Here is a 19199-nt window from a genome sequence, read left to right on the forward strand (position 1 = left end):
TTAAACAACTACGTTAACACTAGAGCCTAAAAAAAGGGTCCATTTTCTAAAAAAACAGGGGTGCCATATTTATAGTTTTATTTTATAGGTGTTAGGTTTATGTAATTTCAGGAATTCCTTGGACATTTAGCTCCAAGAAATGTCTTGTCTTTAGAAAGATGATCATGATTTTTAGAAAATAACCAAACAAAAAATCAAAACCAACAAAATCTCTCAAGCTACAATTAAAACCTTAGATTTAATTTTAAAATTGTTTGTTTTACAATTCCGAAGTCCTACTTTCTTAATTGTATAGGGATGTTAATTTAGATTCATAGTGAATTCAACTTTTCAAAGGTTAATCTTACCTAAAATATGCTAGTAATCGGCAGTCATGCATTACACAACTGGAAGCACAGATGATGAACTGGAGTATATGGAGAATGGTTTTGGTGACTAGGGTGGTGAAGTTACAGCAAGATTTAGATAACAGAAAAACAGTATTTGTCCTTACAGTTTATGCTGTCAATCCCTGGAGCAGGAAAGAGCAGAGAATTTTCTCCTCCAGCAAATCAGTAACTACTTACTGTGATATTTTGGTCACACAGGGCTTAAATAAAGTTTAATAAATTCCCCATAGGTGGCTCATTTTATTTTAAATATTTCTAGTCATGTTTTATAGTCTGTTCATCACAACTTCTCTGTCAGATTGCTCACAGATCTCTGAATTTGTTTCCATTGACATTATGTCTGTTCTGACTCTTGATATAGGTGTCAAATATAAAAACTGTCACCATAATAATTTACAAGCTTTTTTTTCTGTATGGCATTATTTGTTCCCATGAAACAGAGTTCACTTCTCATTGTATGCCTTTGGGATATAGAGTACAAAATTTTCAAAGGAAAAATGAACTTGTTACTAGTTCCCTGAGCATAGCAGTGCTTCTGCTCCCAGATCTCATGCTCATTAATCAGATTCCAAACTCAAATTTAAAACCATATAATCACATTATAAGAAAATTCCTCCTTAACTGCAGACTTGGATGAAGCAGGATAGAAAACTCTAGAGCTTCATTCCTACTTCCCATAATTAAAGGTCACTTATGTGTCAATGATTTCAAAATCTGCAGATGGTTGTTTGAAATTTTGTAAATGAGCTCATTTCACGTGTGCACAAAAATACTGCAATTAATAGATGAGTTATACATTTGCCCCACTTAGATATCTTCTCTCACGCCAAATTGTCAAACTCTTCATGGCCCACAAGACCCACTCCGAAGATAAAATGGTCGTATCTTCATGTTTGTATGCCATGTACTTTCTGTTTAGTATTTTTGTTGATCCTTTGCCCAAATTAAGGCAAACTGACATTTGCAATAGTTATAAGTAAAAAGACTAAAACAGTCCCAGTTCTTGTGGAGAGCCAAATGGCTCTTGACAGATACTCATGGCAAGTTCCCAGATGACAGCTTTTATAGATGTCACATTTTGGCTGAAGAATGGTTTGGCTAAGCTTTAGGTATTTATGATATGTTTCAAAGAAAGAGATCTGACATAGTTGGGGAAGTGAGGCTTCATAACACTTCTCCGTGGAAACTGCTCTGAACTGACCCTTAGAATAGGAGAAAACATGTGTTCAAGAGGAGCAGGTGTAGAGAGGGAGCTGGGGAAATGAAGGGTGAGCAGCTAAGACAAAGACTCAAAAGAAATGGGTAAGAATAAGGAATAGCGAATCAAAAGCCAAAGCAGGAGGACTCCTCCAAACCAACTCAAAAGAGGCCTCAACCACCTTCTAGAAATTTTATTATCAAAAAGACATGTAAGAACCTGACTGCAGTTGCTGCTCCACAGCCTAGGTTTTCATCAGGAACAGTTAATAGTAGTTAGTATAGAGGGTAGGGTATATACTACGTCTCATTAAGCTATACACTATTATTAGGTATATTATATATAATATTCCTGGTTCTGTGCTTAGGAAGGTATTGGTTAGGCAAAGTTTGCTTGAAATGCTTGGGTCCAATTTGTCTGGTGGAGGGAGAGTGGGTTGGTTTAAGGAGGCCTCCAAAATTAACTGGGGTCTTAAGCCCTTTCTATAATGATCAGGAAAATGATGGAAAAAGAGAATTATTCTATCCTAAGAAGGTACCAGGTAGCAGATTTTAGTGCAAACATTGGGCTTCTTGGACAAGTCTAAATCAGCCCATCCAATGAAGTTAAATTCTCAGGGTAGCTCAAAGGGCTCCAGAATTTGTGGTCACAGGCTAATGTCAAGTTTCTGAGGTGTGATAATATTGGTAATATTAGTGTCAAAGTCAAAGCTACGTAACATCTACATTCTTTCTAGATACTCTAGAAAGGTGCATGTAAAATATCAAATAATGCTAAAATTCTACCCACTAAGCAGACTAAAGTCTGTAGATATGTCCTATAAGACTTGGTAATACAGCATGTTCAAATTTCTGCTGGAAACTTAGTATGCTATTACTGCTTTACATGATATCAGGTGCTTTATTGGTGCCAAAAAAATAAAAATTAAAAAGAAGACCCTAGAGGCCGGGCGCGGTGGCTCACGCCTGTAATCCCAGCACTTTGAGAGGCCGAGGCAGGAGGATCACAAGGTCAGGAGATCGAGACCACGGTGAAACCCCGTCTCTACTAAAAATACAAAAAATTAGCCGGTCGCGGGCGGTGGGCGCCTGTAGTCCCAGCTACTCAGGAGGCTGAGGCAGGAGAATGGCGTGAATCCGGGAGGCGGAGCTTGCAGTGAGCCGAGATCGCGCCACTGCCCTCCAGCCAGCGGGACAGAGCGAAACTCCCTCTCAAAAAAAAAAAAAAAAAAAAAAAGTAAGACCCTAGAAAAGGCAGCCTTCAGAGTCACTCAAACAGATTTGGGTTGCCAAAACAGAGCCTCATTATTCTACCTAGTATTTTCCCATCAAGAAAGGTACCTAATAAAATTCAGTTTGGGTACTTCATAAAAGCTTCCATTTTAATCATTTTCCAAACAATCCCTGGGAAAATTTAATTATACAGATGTATGCTCATCTTTCATGTTGTGAGATGTTAACTCCAGTCACCTGCATTGTAATTTCATCCTTTGATTTTCTCACTAGGTATTAAATTATATGAAAATAGATATAATTAATGAAATGCACCCAGAAAATGAAAATAGCAACTTTGAGTAGAGTGACCAAAATTACTTCTCCATTTTTTTCTTACAAATAAAGTGTACAACATTCTTGTTTTTCCTTTGTCAATGTTAAGTGATTTATTAAAGGAAAAGGGGCATATCTATGAAGTTTCTAATTCAGAGCCACAAAAAAAAAAAAAAATCAATTCTGACAAAACAGACAAGTCATAAGCTTGATGTTGACTTCAGAGCAAATTGGTTTGAATAGGGAAGAAGTTTAGCAATTAATAGTCTAATGAGATGTGTCATCCAAATAAACAAAAGTGTTAGAAAAAAGGTGATAGTCTCATAAGACTATCCAAAGTGCTCAGTATCTTCCTGACTTTTAATTTGAGGGACATGGGTTACTAGCGGCACTCACTCACTAGCAAAGATGTAAGTATGAAGATGAATGATCTCAAATGCTCAATTATGTTTTGGCTATTAAATAAATGTCCTCTTTTCACACAGGTACTGGGGGTTGGTTTGCACAGGGAAAATGGTTTGCACAAAAATGCCATTTAATTGTGGGACTAAAAGCTTTAGGACAATAGCTTCTTTTATTACTGGATAGCATGGTTTTATAATAGATGCATGTGTTTGAACAGAGATTCCTGGGTCTTTTATTTGGTTAGCTGAAACTATCTTTAAGTCCTTATGTTATTTACATTACATCTGATTTTCAAGACACCTACCATTTATCAAATAATAAAATGATTTACTAAACATATATAACATAGTTCCAACGATGCTTTCAAACAGATATACTGATCGAAGGCAAAATATTTCCTGTTCTTTGTACCTGTATACTCAGGTGGGCAAAGGCATGTGTAGTTATTAATGCCATCGACACATGTAGAATTATTTTCACAGTCATTATCTTCACAATCATCAACGTTGACTTCACAGTTTTCTCCTTCAAATCCATCAGCACAAATACACCTGAATGCCAGAGGAAGAAAAGCAAAAAACATCTTTTGCCGCATTTTGAAGTCATGTGTTCTAAATATTGAGAAAAGCATAATTACACTAATCAACCATAGAGCTTTTAACTACCAGAAATTGATTTTTTAAAATGCTTTTAAATGACATGTTGTAAACATCAATGTAAGGTAATATCCACCCAAGCAGAAACCATCCAAAAAATAAAATTTATGCTGGTTGCAAGAAGGCAAACGGTTCCATGGTCTTAAAAGTCAATAAACTCACTGTATTTGCAGGTCTAAAACACAAGCAGCTTTATTCCACAGCCCTAGATATCTTAATCTTGAGTTGTGCTCTAATAAAATAATTCAGATTTCTTTGCTCATAAATGAAGAGGAACTAGCTCTGATTTTTAAAATTACAACATCTACTAACATACATATAATGTCCTTGATGTTTTGAAACAAAATGAATGATAAAATTTTATCTTCCTTGCAATTACAAAATGTGAATGTTCTCTTTGTCTTAATAAATACAATCCTTCCTCTGGCATAAAACAATCTTGAGTATGTATTGAATAATTTTTGAATAAGAGGCAACTTCATAACAGAATGCAGAAGTCTATTTCTTCTAAAAGTGAAATTCTAACAAGTTTTAGTAGTATATTAGCATTCTTATGTGATATTATTAGTGTCATTTAATAAAGAGCTCCAGTTCATAATTCATGAAGTACATCTGAAATAATTGTACCATATGATTTAAAAACTCCAGATTAAAATCATTCACAGCAAGTCTGTCTACTTATATTGTGTCTCAGAAATAAATCATTAATTTTCTGTTTCAATGGGACCTATATCTTATCATTACACACTCTGTTAAAGCAATAAGCAAAACAACAGATGAATATATGACTAGCAGTAGCGGACTAGTTGGCTATTAATTAGTATAATGGAGCCAATATTAATACTTTGTCTTGCCCTAATCTGACCTGATTAACCATAATGTGCATGTGTGTATGTCTGTAAATTAGTTTTGGTTTTGTAGCATCCTGAGCTGATAATACTGTAGTGTCTCCATTTAGTTTTTATATTGCAATGTCTTTGAGAGGGACCCATACATAGTACCCTTTCTCCGGCATTCTTTGAAAAATACTGCTCTTTGATTTGAAAAGGACAATGCATGTTGGCTTAGTGATCCTTGCTCCAATACTTCAGATACAGATGATCACAGACTAATGACCTACCAGAATCCATCTTCTTCTCCTTCTTTTAAGTGGCAAGTTCCTCCATGTTTACATGGGTTACTGATGCAGGCATGAATTGGAACATCACAGTCCTGCCCCTGAAGAAGAATGGGCAAGTAAAGTCAACTAAAGCAGTTCTCGGCACATAGAGAAGGCACAGTAGAATAATAAAGGCACACCAAGAAAAGGTATGTTCTCAAACTGTGACTCTTAAAGTGCTTTTACTTACCTTGAAACCATATGGACAGGTGCATCGGTAAAAGTCAACTGGATCACTATTACATGTGCCATCATTTTTACACGGATTTGATAGGCAGGGGTTACATTTAGCTAGAATATTGACATCCACAGGACCTGAAAATTAATTGAAATATATGACCAACTGATGCTCTTCCAGTTTACTTATAATTACTTGTATGCCTTAATGTAATGGTAAATTTTGTATAAAATTATTATTGGTCACATATCTATATGTGTCTCTCATCCATGACAAGTCAGAAATCAGCATCATCCTATGATGTTTAATAATGCAACAGGAGGCCTTCTCAACTGGATGTACTGTGAGCCTCTCTGAGGTCAGTGTGGGACTCTGAGTTGGTATCTGATGTTGATGGTGCCAGTGTCGCAGAGTCCCCTCATGGGCTGACTAGTTTATGTGGATGTGTTTCTTGGCCATTGTCTGTACTTTAACCTCCTCCTGCTTCACAGAAATGCCTATTGTCAGTCCCAGAGAAGACTACGTGTGTGGGTGTGGTGTGGGGTGAGCAAATTTTATAAATAAGTAGAAATTCATCACTTTAATTAAAAACACAACACAATGCATCTGCCCGGGTAACACTGACTCAGTAGTACGACTTTTGTATAGAAGATACAAAACAGTGCCTCTTTATGCATATAGAAATAAACCAAAAGTGTAAGCTCCATTGTAATCTCCCTCATTTCCTTTTGATTCGGTTTGTTGGTTCATTTGCACAATACGTGATGGGTGATGTTTCTGTATCTTCCTCTCCAAAAAGAAAACATCTTTGAAATGATCTTTACTTGCAATCTCATGTTTTGGAAGATATCTTTAAAAAATTTCAAGAGCCGTGCAAGGTCTTGATTAAATGCATATTTAGCCACAGCCATTTTCCTTTGTTCACACATACTTACTGGACAAATGACTAACAATGTGGAATTGTACCATCCTCAATAAAAGTATCTTCCACCTATGCTACTCTGTGCAGTGTGTGTGAGAGTTCACCACAATGCCTTTTGGCAAATGTGTCTGACAAGGACACTGATATCTTTATATGTAAAACACCTACATTTCTTACTGTAAACATTAATTATATTTCACTCTGTAGTATAATCTCTCTGTAGTTTTTTATCTTCACTGGAACAAGCAGCAATAATTCTAATTGCACGTTTTATCACATGCAATTTCTAGCAAAGTTATCTGGATAATTGCATAGCAGCTCTGCACCCCCCACCATTACTGCTCTAACCTTCTAAGGTACCTTCACCAAAAAGCTATACAACTTCTACTCACATAACCTACCTGCATCAAGTTATTCTACAGATTAGAACCCACGTTTGAGTTGTTGATCTACTGAAAGAAACTCACGTATATAAGACAACATGAATAAATATGGTGGCCACAGAGATTCATTGTGTCTCTTCATATTCTTTACTCTGGGAAATACTAGTACATATTCAAGTAATGGTATTGAATTAAAATTCATGAAAATGATAGTGCCCTGTAGTGTTTAGTTTTTCTATCAATTAAAAAATGCCTGAAATGTATTGAAATTCTGGTTTTATTTTACCGTTAGGAGAAAGTTGACTGCTCCTAGGATGACCGTATTAAAGGAAAGAGGCGGAGCTTACTTCTTCTAGTGACCCCTCAGTCACTAGGAGAGACTGTGCCAGTGCTAATGTCCCCTACATTTTGTCTTGGTAACTAGAATAACTAAAGGAGTCTCTATATCAATTTACAGCTGGGAAACTGCTGGCATTAATTCTGAAGTAAAGTGAGCTCCACAGAAATTTAATTTCTCTCCACCCTGCCCAATTTATTTATCAATTAAGGGCAAAAAACTCAGCTGTTCAGCACACTGCAGAAATGAATGGTGACAGCGAAAGCAGTTTGTTAAATTAGCATAATACCTAACGACAAATGGTTTTGAGCTTGCTAAAGTTATATATGCGTCAGCAAGAGGAAAGAAAATAGCTCATTGCTAGTGGATCCCTTAACCAGTTTACAGGAAAGAACGTAACTCAGAACAAAGGCGTAGGATGAAACGGTGAAGAAATGTATGCCAGCAAAACAGCAAGTCAGCAAATGCAACCACTCTAAGCATTTATCTGGCCACATCCCAAGGTCTTGAGAAAAAATGTCTTTTGGCTTGTTACTGTGCTTTCAACCTTGTAAGGCTATGGCTTAAATAAAAGGAGTTGAGGGTTGGCAGTTTGTAAGTTCATCCTGCGGAATGTGATATGTTCCAAAAATGATGTCTGAGTAATTAGATGAGAAATTAAGAGATTATCTTAGGGAAGAAAATGGAATACATTCTGAAGAATTTAATCGAGTATACTGGCAGCATCACTGCCTGGCTGAAACAGTCCGTGTCCATTTTACCACATAGTGGGGATTTATTTAATAAATGTCCACTGGACCATATCTGATTAATAATCACTACCTAATTTATTTGCATTTTATTCAAGACCAAATTTGGTTTTCCATAGAGATAATTATGCTGAATTATTTTATATCTGGAATTTGTTATGGGAGATTGTTGCCCCTCATATATGTTCAGTTTAGCTAAAAAAAAAAAAAAAAAAAAATCAAGATAACAAGCATTCTCATACACCCAGGACTCTTTGAACAATTTCTTAAACTTGCTGAACTGATTGTGGCACAGGGTTTGGGAATAATTGAGTTCTAATTTCTTCAGGTTGGTAAAGTTCATGACTATCAACTTTACCAATGGTAAAGTTAGCTATCATTCTATTTACTTCTCGTTTTTCATATCTTTTTAAACCCAGTTATTCAACGATCATTTCTTATTTCTAGTACTTGAGTTTGAGTAAAAGATGTTTGTAAGTCAAACAAAGTCCACATAGCAGCATCCTCTGACATCTCTAAGGGTCTAAAAATGATATACTTTCTTTTCCTATTTTATGTAGCTTGTAATTCTCCTTAACCAAAAATCCTTTTCGGAATGTGATTTTTACATCTACCTGGTTTATCTAAATCCGCTTGTTTCTATAGACTAATCTCTGGAAATGATATTCCTTGCATCTGGCTCTCCTCCCATTCATCTTCCTGTCCATATTTTGCCCTTCTAAGTCCATCTTCTGTCCTCTATTTGCATCCAACTTGTGATTCATTTTCTGTCCACTACACTTTCTCAGAGCTCCTCTCCTGTAATCTTCTTATTCAAGGAGAATGACAACTTTAATCTGTTTATACAATAAGGAGATGATATCAGAGCTAAAGAGAGATGCCAAATAAAGTCATCATAAAATGGGGGAAGAGTTAAGTACAGCTGTCCATGAGCAAACCAACATTTGGCAGAATTTTGCACACTTGATTAGTCCTAGGTGAAACAAAGATGTCCATAATATGTAGCAATCTTGGGCACAGAATCTGTGTCAAGCAGGGAATCTAGTGAGATCAAGGACAACATTACGGCAAGTACTGACACTCTTTCTTAGACTTCCAGAGAGCTGGAGTAGGTACAAGGAACAAAAAGTGTTTTATTTAAAAGGAGAAACGCAGTCATTTTCTTGTTTGTCCAAATTTCAACAAAGACAAAGGCAAATTAGATCTTGCTGTTTACCTATTCATCACAGGCTCCCTGAGAACCTTCTATATGTGCTACGAGCTGCTCAAATTTGGGGAAATTACAGGGACTATTATGAAACCCATGGGAAATAGAGGTGGGCACCAGGTACAACACTGAGAGTTCATGACTTTATGCTGTTAAGTCATGTAACTGTGATTTGCAAATTAGGTGTGGCCAAGCACCAGAAATAACAGTACAACTTTAAGAAACGGAAGAGGTTCTCTGTGTTCTTTCATGGCTGCTTGGTAAAGAACTGTGATCTTTAAGCTTTTCTCCTTTCTAAAGCTAACTGGTTCCAAGAAACGTTAACATATTGTTAACAAACTAGCTTTCATGAGATGTGTGCCACAGAGGGGAAAGGAAATGTAGCTTCAGGGATAAACATCTTTACTAATGTCACTGAAATGAAGGAGAACAGTCTAAGCAAACTGGATTGATTTGAGATTTGGTTGTGATTTAAAGAGCACTACAGTATTAGCTACATGGGTGGAGGTGTGGTTAGCTTAATAATTCAAAGGGAAAATGAGAGGAAAGTTTGGTTAACAATCTGTCTCTGTCAGTTACTTTAATCTTTAATGGAAGAACTGTCGGATCTCAATCCATTAAAGCTTGTAGGCAGACTTGCTTACTTGACTCAAATCACTAGTTATGCACCTGACACCACTATTACTACCCAGTGAGTTCTGCATCTCATTTTGATTTATTACCAAAAACTCCAGACAAAAACTTCTAGCTGTATTCTAGAATCTGCCTTCATTCTGGCATCCCTTAGAAACATGAGTCAAATAACAAAATCCTCTAGTACTGCCCTTGTATCAAGTCAGAGGTACATCAAAGGCAACTCAGGGAAACATACCGGGGATATTTGACGTTGGGTATAATTTAACTAAAAGGTTTTTATTTAAAACCAATGCTTTTACACTCCACTTGCAATTACATTATGGCATTTCTCAAGTATTATTAATAATACCAAATGCATATTTGTTAACAGCATTCCATCATTAATTTATCAAATATTTACTGAGCATCTACACTGTGCCAGGCACTAGGCCAGATTTTAAGAGACCAAAGACAAGTGAAATGCCTGAATTTCTGAAAAAACTTACAGTTTAGCAGTAGAGACATACATGTATCAATTACAGAGTGGATGTGGGAATGAGAATGCATGTCTTAGTATATGTGTTTTAAGTTTCTGCAAGCCATCATGGGAGAAGAATCCATGAAGTGAATGGCAGTATGAATGTGAAGTTCTTAAGAAAAGCCATGGCTAGAAATTTAAAGGCATGGATTGAAATCTACTGAGAACTTAATAGGGCTAAAGATAGAACACCACATGTCTACATGAAAAAGTGGGTGGAAAAATAAAAGGAATCAGGAAGCCAAGAGATTTTAGAGGAAGGAGAAGTGGCCACCAGTGTCGAAGATGTAAAGAGAGCAAATAAAGATAACTAAAAAGAAGCCACTGAAATTGGCAAGATAGAAGGCACTGGTGTTCTAGTTTCAGTGGAGGGGTGAGATGATCTCCAGATGATAGAGGTTAAAATCCTGTAAATTTGCATTGCAAAAATAGTTAACTAAAAACACAAAGGCTAAATTACTACACCTTTTGGATTAGCAGGCTTGGCCATTTGCAACACTTACATGTGACTTTGGGCCACTAAATGAACTTCCTGAGTCAAAATTAAATAGAAAGGGCAATAATTATTTTATAAAATCTTTGCATCAGAGAGAATATGGATGTCAAACATGTAAGAACAGAGCATTAATTGCTAGTTCTCTTTAGCTATTAAAACAAATGTCTGTTAAGTTTTCCAAGTGTTTTAAGTTTTAAAAGTATAATAAAATAGCCCCCCAATTTTAAATGGTACTTTTAGCAGATTACCATATCCAAACCTGAATGCTCTCTTTAGCCAATAAGCAAATCAAAACCTCCAAAATCTAAGGTAATTTCCAAGATAATCACTATGTACAAGTAATACTAAATCTGAAAATGTAAAAAAGATTTGACTAAGTTCTAAATAATGCTTCAAAATTGATCTGACTTGTGAATTTTTCATTGCTGTAGTTAGGCCTGAATTATTTAATCACCTTCATACTTAATTAAATGACTAAGGGCAATATCAATAATTTTGAGACACAGAACAAAAGCTCTCACTCAAGCCTATCAAAAACTCGTCCAAAATGGAAAATGTTGATCTTGCTAAGAAAAACTATAATATTACAATGTTATTGCTGAGAGTTGTGATATTTTTCACAGGAATTCCAGAATCTAGAGCATTCCTAACATATAAAATTAGAGGAAGAGATCAACCGTGGCATGTTAAATGTTCATTATCGTGGGTTCTGTCAAGGTTTCAGGTTTCTTTGACGTTTCAGTTGGCCTTTATAAATGAAGTAATGAGGTACTTCAGCACCATATCCCGGCCTTTCTTTTGAGCTCATGGCTACCAGATCCCTGCCCATTTGGGCTTTGTGTTATATTCGATTTGGTTCACAAGAAGAATTTCCTGTTGGGCTCTTGGACCTGACAGTATCAGTTACAATTCCATAGTCATTTGGTATGGATATATTATTAGCATCTTATACATATTTCTATCACCAGACTTCCATACCGTTTTTTAGAATTACCTATTTAAAAGTATCTATCAGTAGAATATAAGCTCCATGAGAATAGAGGTTTTACTCTGAATTGTTTATTGTTGTATTCTTACCACCCAGACAGAGTGCCGTGTACATTGTACGAACTTGAATAATATTTGTTTAATGAATGAAGAAATATATCATTCATCTCCATTAGCCTGTTCACTCTTCAGCACATGTAAGTCATCTCCATGTGATTGTTCACTCTTCAGCACATGTAAGTATTTAATAAATGTCTTTCAAATAAAAAAAAATTCAGTTGTTCCATAGCTAAAACTTCCTGAACCAAGAGAAATAAAGGAAATATTAGAAATTAACAATGTTCCACTTTCCACACTGACTTTCTCAATGACTATCTGGAGAGGACAAAAGCTGTTTTATTGCAGACTGCTTAATCACTCTAACGTCATCTTATATTTAAAAGATGAGGACAGGACATTTGGGTTATAAAGACAAGTCATGGCCATCTGCTTCCCACTCAGGAATGCTCTATCTGGGTATTAATTAAATATGATCTGATAATCAGTTTCTTCCTGTTCATTTATTTCTGTTAGGCATCAAACCGATGAGAGTTTATATAAAGAAAACACTTTTTTCTTTATTAAAATAATTAATGACTCAAAATAACAGCATGGCATGGCATCCTCTAGTAGAAAAAAATCATTTAAATTGTATTTAAATATAGCTATGTAAACATGTATTCAATTAAAAAATTCATCTTCCTGCTATATTTTGAAACTATACATTGACAACCCTTAATATTGAGAGTTTGTACTTATATAATGTTCATGAATAAAATAAAAATACATTAGACTGGCATAACGAGAGGGAAAGTTAAGTTAAAATATGTAAACCTTAATTATAAAACATTTAAAGAAACATTATATTGTTGCTTTAAAACTCATAAAGCATATATGCTTAATAGTATAGTACTCAGTGGATTTCCTTGAATGAATTATTTTAATTAATAGGTTAAAATACTTGGCTTTCTACCAATCCATTTTTGTAAGTAAATATTTCTAGTAAAGCTTTTGAGGGTAGTTCAGAATTTTCATTTTCTAAGTATGTTTCAATAATAGGGTGGCAATCTTATTTACACTGAAAATGTATTTTGAAAACACTTTTATTGAAAACTGTAAAATAAACTTTAGCAGTAAGCTTTGGAATCAGAGTTAAGGTTCAAATTCTGACACCGATCAGCAGCTGAGTGATTTTTAAAAATGGCCTAGTGACTCTAAAATACAGTATTTTCATATCTCAAATGGGGAAATGATAGTTTTCACTAGAAGAATGGTGGAAAGATTAAAAGAGATAAAAATCTATGTAAAATACTCAGCATTAGGCAAACTACTCAATAGAACTTAGCTATTATTGTTATTATTATTTGTAATGATAGTAGTGTTGGCAATGATTCATTCTAAATGGTCATAAACCTTGAACTAGCAGAGTCTTCATTAATAGGACAATGAAACTTCAAAATAGTTTGACAAATGCTGAAACAAATGCTGGCAAAGGTCACCGTAAGTTTCAGTGCCTATCACTCTAAAATTCAGTTACAGAAAAACTGAGTAAACTATAAAGTCTTCTAAAGGCAACTGCGATTATATTGATTGAGCCTTGAATGTCTTACACTGCTTGCCAACTGGCTTACACCCATGCTGTTTGCTATTTAAAGTATACCTTGAAATACATGCAATCTATTGATCTTATAGTGTAGTGAATATTACACTGAACTTCCACAGTTCAAATGATCAATTTAGGGTTTACATCATCTGACAATTAACAAGTTTCAGCTCAACTGTTTTTGCTGGCCCTGGAACAGGTCCAGAAGTTTCCTACAGTGCAAGCTCTGCTCCCATAGTTATGCCCACCTGTAGCATTATCCTCACACTTGTCTGCCTGTCCACCTATCTCATTAAATCTTCACAGCCCTCCTTCTTTTACACAAATGATTCCTCTGAGTTCTTGTAGCAACTACACTATCCACTATGGGAGCCACCAGACATGCATGTATATTTCAGTTTAAATGTAAATAAAATAAAATAACGATTATTTTTCTCAATTGCATTAGCCATATTGTAAGTGCGCTATAATCCTATGTAACCAGTGGCTACCATATTGAATAGCACAGATTTGGAACATTTCTATTAGTATAGAAAGTTGTATTGGGCAGTGCTGTAAAGAGCTAATTTTCCCTCAAACACATTTCCATTAATGCTACATTAAGTACATGAGATTCTAGAGTCAATAAATGAAAACAAACTCAAGCTAGTCAGATAATAAATACTGAGTTACACAAAGATGTATGTACGTATGAATGTATGTACAGGCAGACCTTGGAGATATTGTGGGTTTGGTTCCAGACTACCTCAATAAGTGAATATTGCAATAAAGACAGTTAAACAAATTTTTTGGTTTGCCAGTGCATATAAAAGTTATTTTTAACTATACTGTTATACATTAAGTGTGTCTTAAAATGCAATACCTTAATTATAAAATATTTTATTGCTAAAAAAATGTGAATGATCATCTGAACCTTCAGTTAAGTTGTAATCTTTTTGCTAGCCAAGGTTCTTGCCTTGGAGTTAGTGACCGGTAAGACTGATCAGGGTATGGTTACTGAAGGTTGGGGTGGCTGTAGCAATTATTTAAAACAAGACAACAATGAATTTTTCCGCCTCGATTGACTCTTCCTTTCACCAAAATATTTCTCTGTACTATGTGATGCTGTTTGATAGCCTTTTATCCACAGTAGAACATTTTTTCAAAATTGAAGTAAATCCTCCCAAACTCTGCCACTGTGTTATCAATTAAGTTTATATAATATTCTAAATCCTTTGTGGTTATTTCAACAATGTTTACAGCTTCTTCACCAGGAGTGGACTTCATCTCAACAAACCACTTTGCTCATCCATAAGAAGCATCTCCTTTTTTGTTGAAGTTTTGTCATGAGATTGCAGCAATTCAGTCATATCTTCGGGCTCCACTTCTAATTCTAATCTCTTGCTATTTCTACCACATCTGTAGTTACCTACTCTATTGAAGTTTTCACTCTTCAAAGTCATCTCTGCAGATTGGAATCAACTTCTTCCAAACTCCTGTTAATATTGATATTTTGCCCTCCTCTCATGAATCACAAATGTTCTTAATGGCATCTAGAATGGTGAATCTTTTCCAGAAGGATTTCAATGTAATATGACCAAATCCATCAGAAGAACCACTATGTACAGCTGCTGTAACCTTATAAAATGTATTTCTGAAATAATAAGACTTGAAAATAAAAACTATTCCTTTATTCATGGGCTGCAGAATGGATATTGCATCAGTAAGCATATAAACATCATTCTCCTTATGTATTTCTATCAGAGCTCCTGGGTCACTAGGTGCATTGTGAAGAAGCAGTAGTATGTTGAAAGAAATAATTCTGAGCAATAGGTCTCAAGAATGGGCTTAGGAAACCATGCTGTAAACAGATGTGCTGTCATCCAGGCTCTGCTGTTCCATTTGGAGAGCATAAGCAGAGTAGATTTACTGTAATTATCAAGGGTTCTAGGATTTTCAGAATGGTAAATGAGCATTGGCTTCAACTTCTTAGCCCCTAACAAGAGACTTAGCCTGTCCTCTGAAACTTTGAAGCCAGGCTCTGACTTCTCCTCTTTAGCTATGAAAGACCCAGATGACATCTGCTTCCAATAAAGTCTGTTTCATCTACATTGAAAATCTGTTGTTTAACAGTGTCAACCCCTTCGTCAATTATCTTAGATCTTCTGGGTAACTTGCTGTAGCTTCTACATCAGTATTGGAGCTTCACCTTGCACTTTCATGTTACAGAGAAGGCTTGTTTCCTTAAACCTCATGAATCAACCTCTGCTACCTTCCAGTTTTCTTCTGCAGCTTCCTCACCTCTCTGAGCCTTCATAAAAACAGAGTAGGAGCCTTGCTCTAGATTAGGGTCACTAACACTTTCTCCATATCAGCAATAAGGCTGTTTCATTTTCTTCTTTTTTTTTTTTTTTTTTTTTTTTTTTTTGAGACGGAGTCTCGCTCTGTCACCCAGGCTGGAGTGCAGTGGCCAGATCTCAGCTCACTGCAAGCTCCGCCTCCCAGGTTCACGCCATTCTCCTGCCTCAGCCTCCCGAGTAGCTGGGACTACAGGCGCCCGCCACCTCGCCCGGCTAATTTTTTTGTATTTTTTAGTAGAGACGGGGTTTCACCGTGTTAGCCAGGATGGTCTCGATCTCCTGACCTCGTGATCCGCCTGTCTCGGCCTCCCAAAGTGCTGGGATTACAGGCTTGAGCCACCGTGCCGGCCTCATTTTCTTATCATTGGTCTGTTTGCCGGAGTAACACTTCTAATTTCCTTCAAGAACTTTTGCTTTGTATTCACAACTTGGCTAACTGTTTGGCCCAAGAGGCTTAGCTTTGGGTCTATCTCGGCTTTCAACATGGCCTTCCTTGCTACACTTTTTGTTGTTGTTGTTGTTGCTAATTTCTAGCTTTTGATTTAAACTGAGAGATGTGAGACTCTTTCTTTCACTTGAACACCTAGAGATCACTGTAGTGTTATGAGCGGTCTAATTTCAATATTGTTGGGTCTCAGGGAATTGGGATTCCCAAGGTAAGAGAGAGAGACAGGGGACTTATCTTGGACTTCCGAGGGCATTTCACAAATCAATGTAAACTGTGATGCTCTAAGAGTGGAATACAAATATGCAACTTTTCTCAGATTTTTGTTACAATATTTTTTCGAGAAATAGTTCCAAGGAATTATAAACTTTAACAAATACAGATAAGCATTAGCATTATTAAAAATAAAGTATGAGTATCGCTGGGCACAGAAAGGTGTAACAGAATCAGTTTGCAGTTTCTCAACTTCCCCATGTAATTTGCCTAATAATGTGCTGAAGAGAAGGTTTTATGCCAGTTCTATCTTCCTTGCCTCCCCTTTGACAATCATCTCTCTCCCACTTTACAAAAGAATGATATACTTCTCAGTCCACCAGAAATTTATCCGGGTGCACCGTCCCAATAGAGAGCTAGGATTGTAAAAGAACAATTATTGCAAAAATTCTTGCAATCAATGCACATAATCTCAGAGAGGCACTGCAATAACATTTCACTTTCAACTTTAAATAAAATATTGATAAAAAATTATGTAGTTTCAATCAGTGATGCACTAGTATTAACAGCAATGATTCAATTCAAAGAAGATGTAAAAACTTATAGACTTTTGGTGGCAGGAAATTTTAAAATTTCAATTACATACTTTTTTTTGGAGTAAAAAATGATACAATTTTCTGAGGTATTGAAAATAGGAATTCAAGGAGAAACAGTTTAAGAAAAAAAATGCAATATATTAAGGAGGATCTTGTTTTTTCTCTTATAAAATTAGCTCTGGTATTTAGATTCCACCAGATACATTTTAAAAAATCATCGAAGAGTTTTGTTTTAAAATGTCAATATTTACAATGTGCTGCAAATTACCTTTTGTAAACATTTACCACTATGAAATACATTAGAGGCCAAATTATAAACGTTGAGGGTGTGTATAGGTTTTGAAAATTACTTTTTTATTAATAAATTATGACATGTCCTACATCACCTTTTTTGGTGTTTTGAAATGTTATAACAATACAGTCAACAGCTAACATACTGAATGTTTGTGCGTGTGAGGCAGTCTTTTATCTGTATTATCTAATCTTAACAAAATCCTTTCAGACTGTAACCATCACCACCTTTGCTTACAATGAGGAAACTGAGGCACAGACTAGTAAAGTAATTAAACTACAGTTACCTAGTACCAAAAAGTGAAGCTGGGATTTGGCTCCAACCAGGCTGGGCTTCAGAGCTCACACTGCAACCCACGGCACAGTATTACCTACTTAAGTACGTTTTTCCTCCATAAATATTCAAATGTTGAAAGCTTATCTTTTTAGTTAGGTTTATCAAGTCATGGAAGGCAAGGCCATACCATAAAGTTCTCTATGCTCCATAACACCTAGGATTGAATTTTGCACATAAAACATGCTTAATCAACATTTTCTGATTAGACATTTAACATTTTCAAGAATTTCTCTCCTCCATCTAATAATCATGAATGACCTTCTTAAAATATACACAATCTGGCTGGGTGTGGTGGCTCACACCTGTAATCCCAGGACTTTGGGAGGGGGGCGGATCACAAGGTCAGGAGTTCAAGACCAGCCTGGCCAACATGGTGAAACCCCGTCTCTACTAAAAATACAAAAATTAGCTGGGTATGTTGGCGCTTGCCTGTAATCCCAGCTACTTGGGAGGCTGAGGCAGGAGAATTGCTTGAACTGGGACCCGGGAGGTGGAGGTTGCAGTGAGCTGAGATTGTGCCACTGCACTCCAGCCTGGGCTAGAGAGGGAGACTCCATCTCAAAAAACAAAAACGAAAACAAAAACAAAACAACCAAACAAAAGCCCCCCAAAACCCCACAATCTAAGTATAATAGTAAACTTTATCCCACTATTTATAAGGAACCTAAATCCATATAGCTGACTACCATCGGTGGAAATATTTACACAACAACTTTAGTAGTGGTTATCTCTATGTATGCTGATTAATAGTTAATTTTATTTCTTCTTGCAGAAAATAAATTGTTTCTTATTATTCATATTTTCCTATTTAGGGGCATGTATTATTCTTGTAATAAAGGAAAATAATATTTGTTATTCTGACAATATTTAGAATTCACAAATACATCAAACAAAAGGAAAAGAAAGGGATATAAACAAGCAGGAAAGAAGAACATCAACACAGGAAGGCTGCAGCACATGAGGCGAGTCAGAAGGTTTGGGCTGAACACTCGGGAGGGCCTGTTTCTCCTTACCTGGAATGAGGAAGCCACAGGGCCCTGGTAGCCCTAGGAGCAGGGCACATGTTCAGACAGGGCAAAAGCAAAACATTTGACTTGTGAGAGGCTATGACAGGAATTTCCAGAAATTGTGAACTCTACATTTTTGATACATTTTCAAGAAAACTTGGTCATTTCCAATGGACTACTTCTGAGATTTAATTGAAAAGCCTAATTCTTTACTTGGGCACCTCTGGTAACTGCTCTGTCTTGTCCAAGCATGGGCTGAAGAAATAATCATTTATTGGGCTTTTCAACCATACCTTTGGAGTGACAATTGGTTGTCTTTTTTCTTTTTTACTTAATATAGTAATTCTTAAATACAAATGATTAAAAACCATACCTTGACAGGTAAATTTTTTGGAGGGAGTTGTGAGTAAAAGTTTATCTGCCATTTCTCCAGGACCAGCACAACGAGCAATTCCAGGCTCCTTATATTCCGACTTCACCCAGTCGGATAACCACTGCATGTTACAATCACAGTAAAGAGGGTTGGCTCCAATTGCTCTGGAAAACAACACCACAAAAGCACA

General features: G+C 36.0%; 1 protein-coding gene across 2 annotated transcripts in view; it reads right to left on the reverse strand.

Moving 5' to 3' along the window:
• Positions 1 to 19199, reverse strand: part of SLIT2 (slit guidance ligand 2) — a 388117-nt gene that overhangs the window by 54018 nt on the left and 314900 nt on the right. For both annotated transcript variants that reach the window (XM_017866816.1, XM_017866814.1), the window contains 4 exons: positions 19010 to 19173; positions 5545 to 5669; positions 5316 to 5413; positions 3951 to 4090 (listed from right to left, as the gene is read on the reverse strand). In XM_017866816.1, coding sequence (XP_017722305.1) covers positions 3951 to 4090; positions 5316 to 5413; positions 5545 to 5669; positions 19010 to 19173 — 527 coding nt within the window. The remainder of the gene's footprint in view (positions 1 to 3950; positions 4091 to 5315; positions 5414 to 5544; positions 5670 to 19009; positions 19174 to 19199) is intronic.

The sequence above is a fragment of the Rhinopithecus bieti genome, unplaced genomic scaffold (genome assembly GCF_001698545.2).
Source record: "Rhinopithecus bieti isolate Rb0 unplaced genomic scaffold, ASM169854v2 scaffold_1599, whole genome shotgun sequence".
In the NCBI taxonomy this organism is placed as follows: Eukaryota; Metazoa; Chordata; class Mammalia; order Primates; family Cercopithecidae; genus Rhinopithecus; species Rhinopithecus bieti.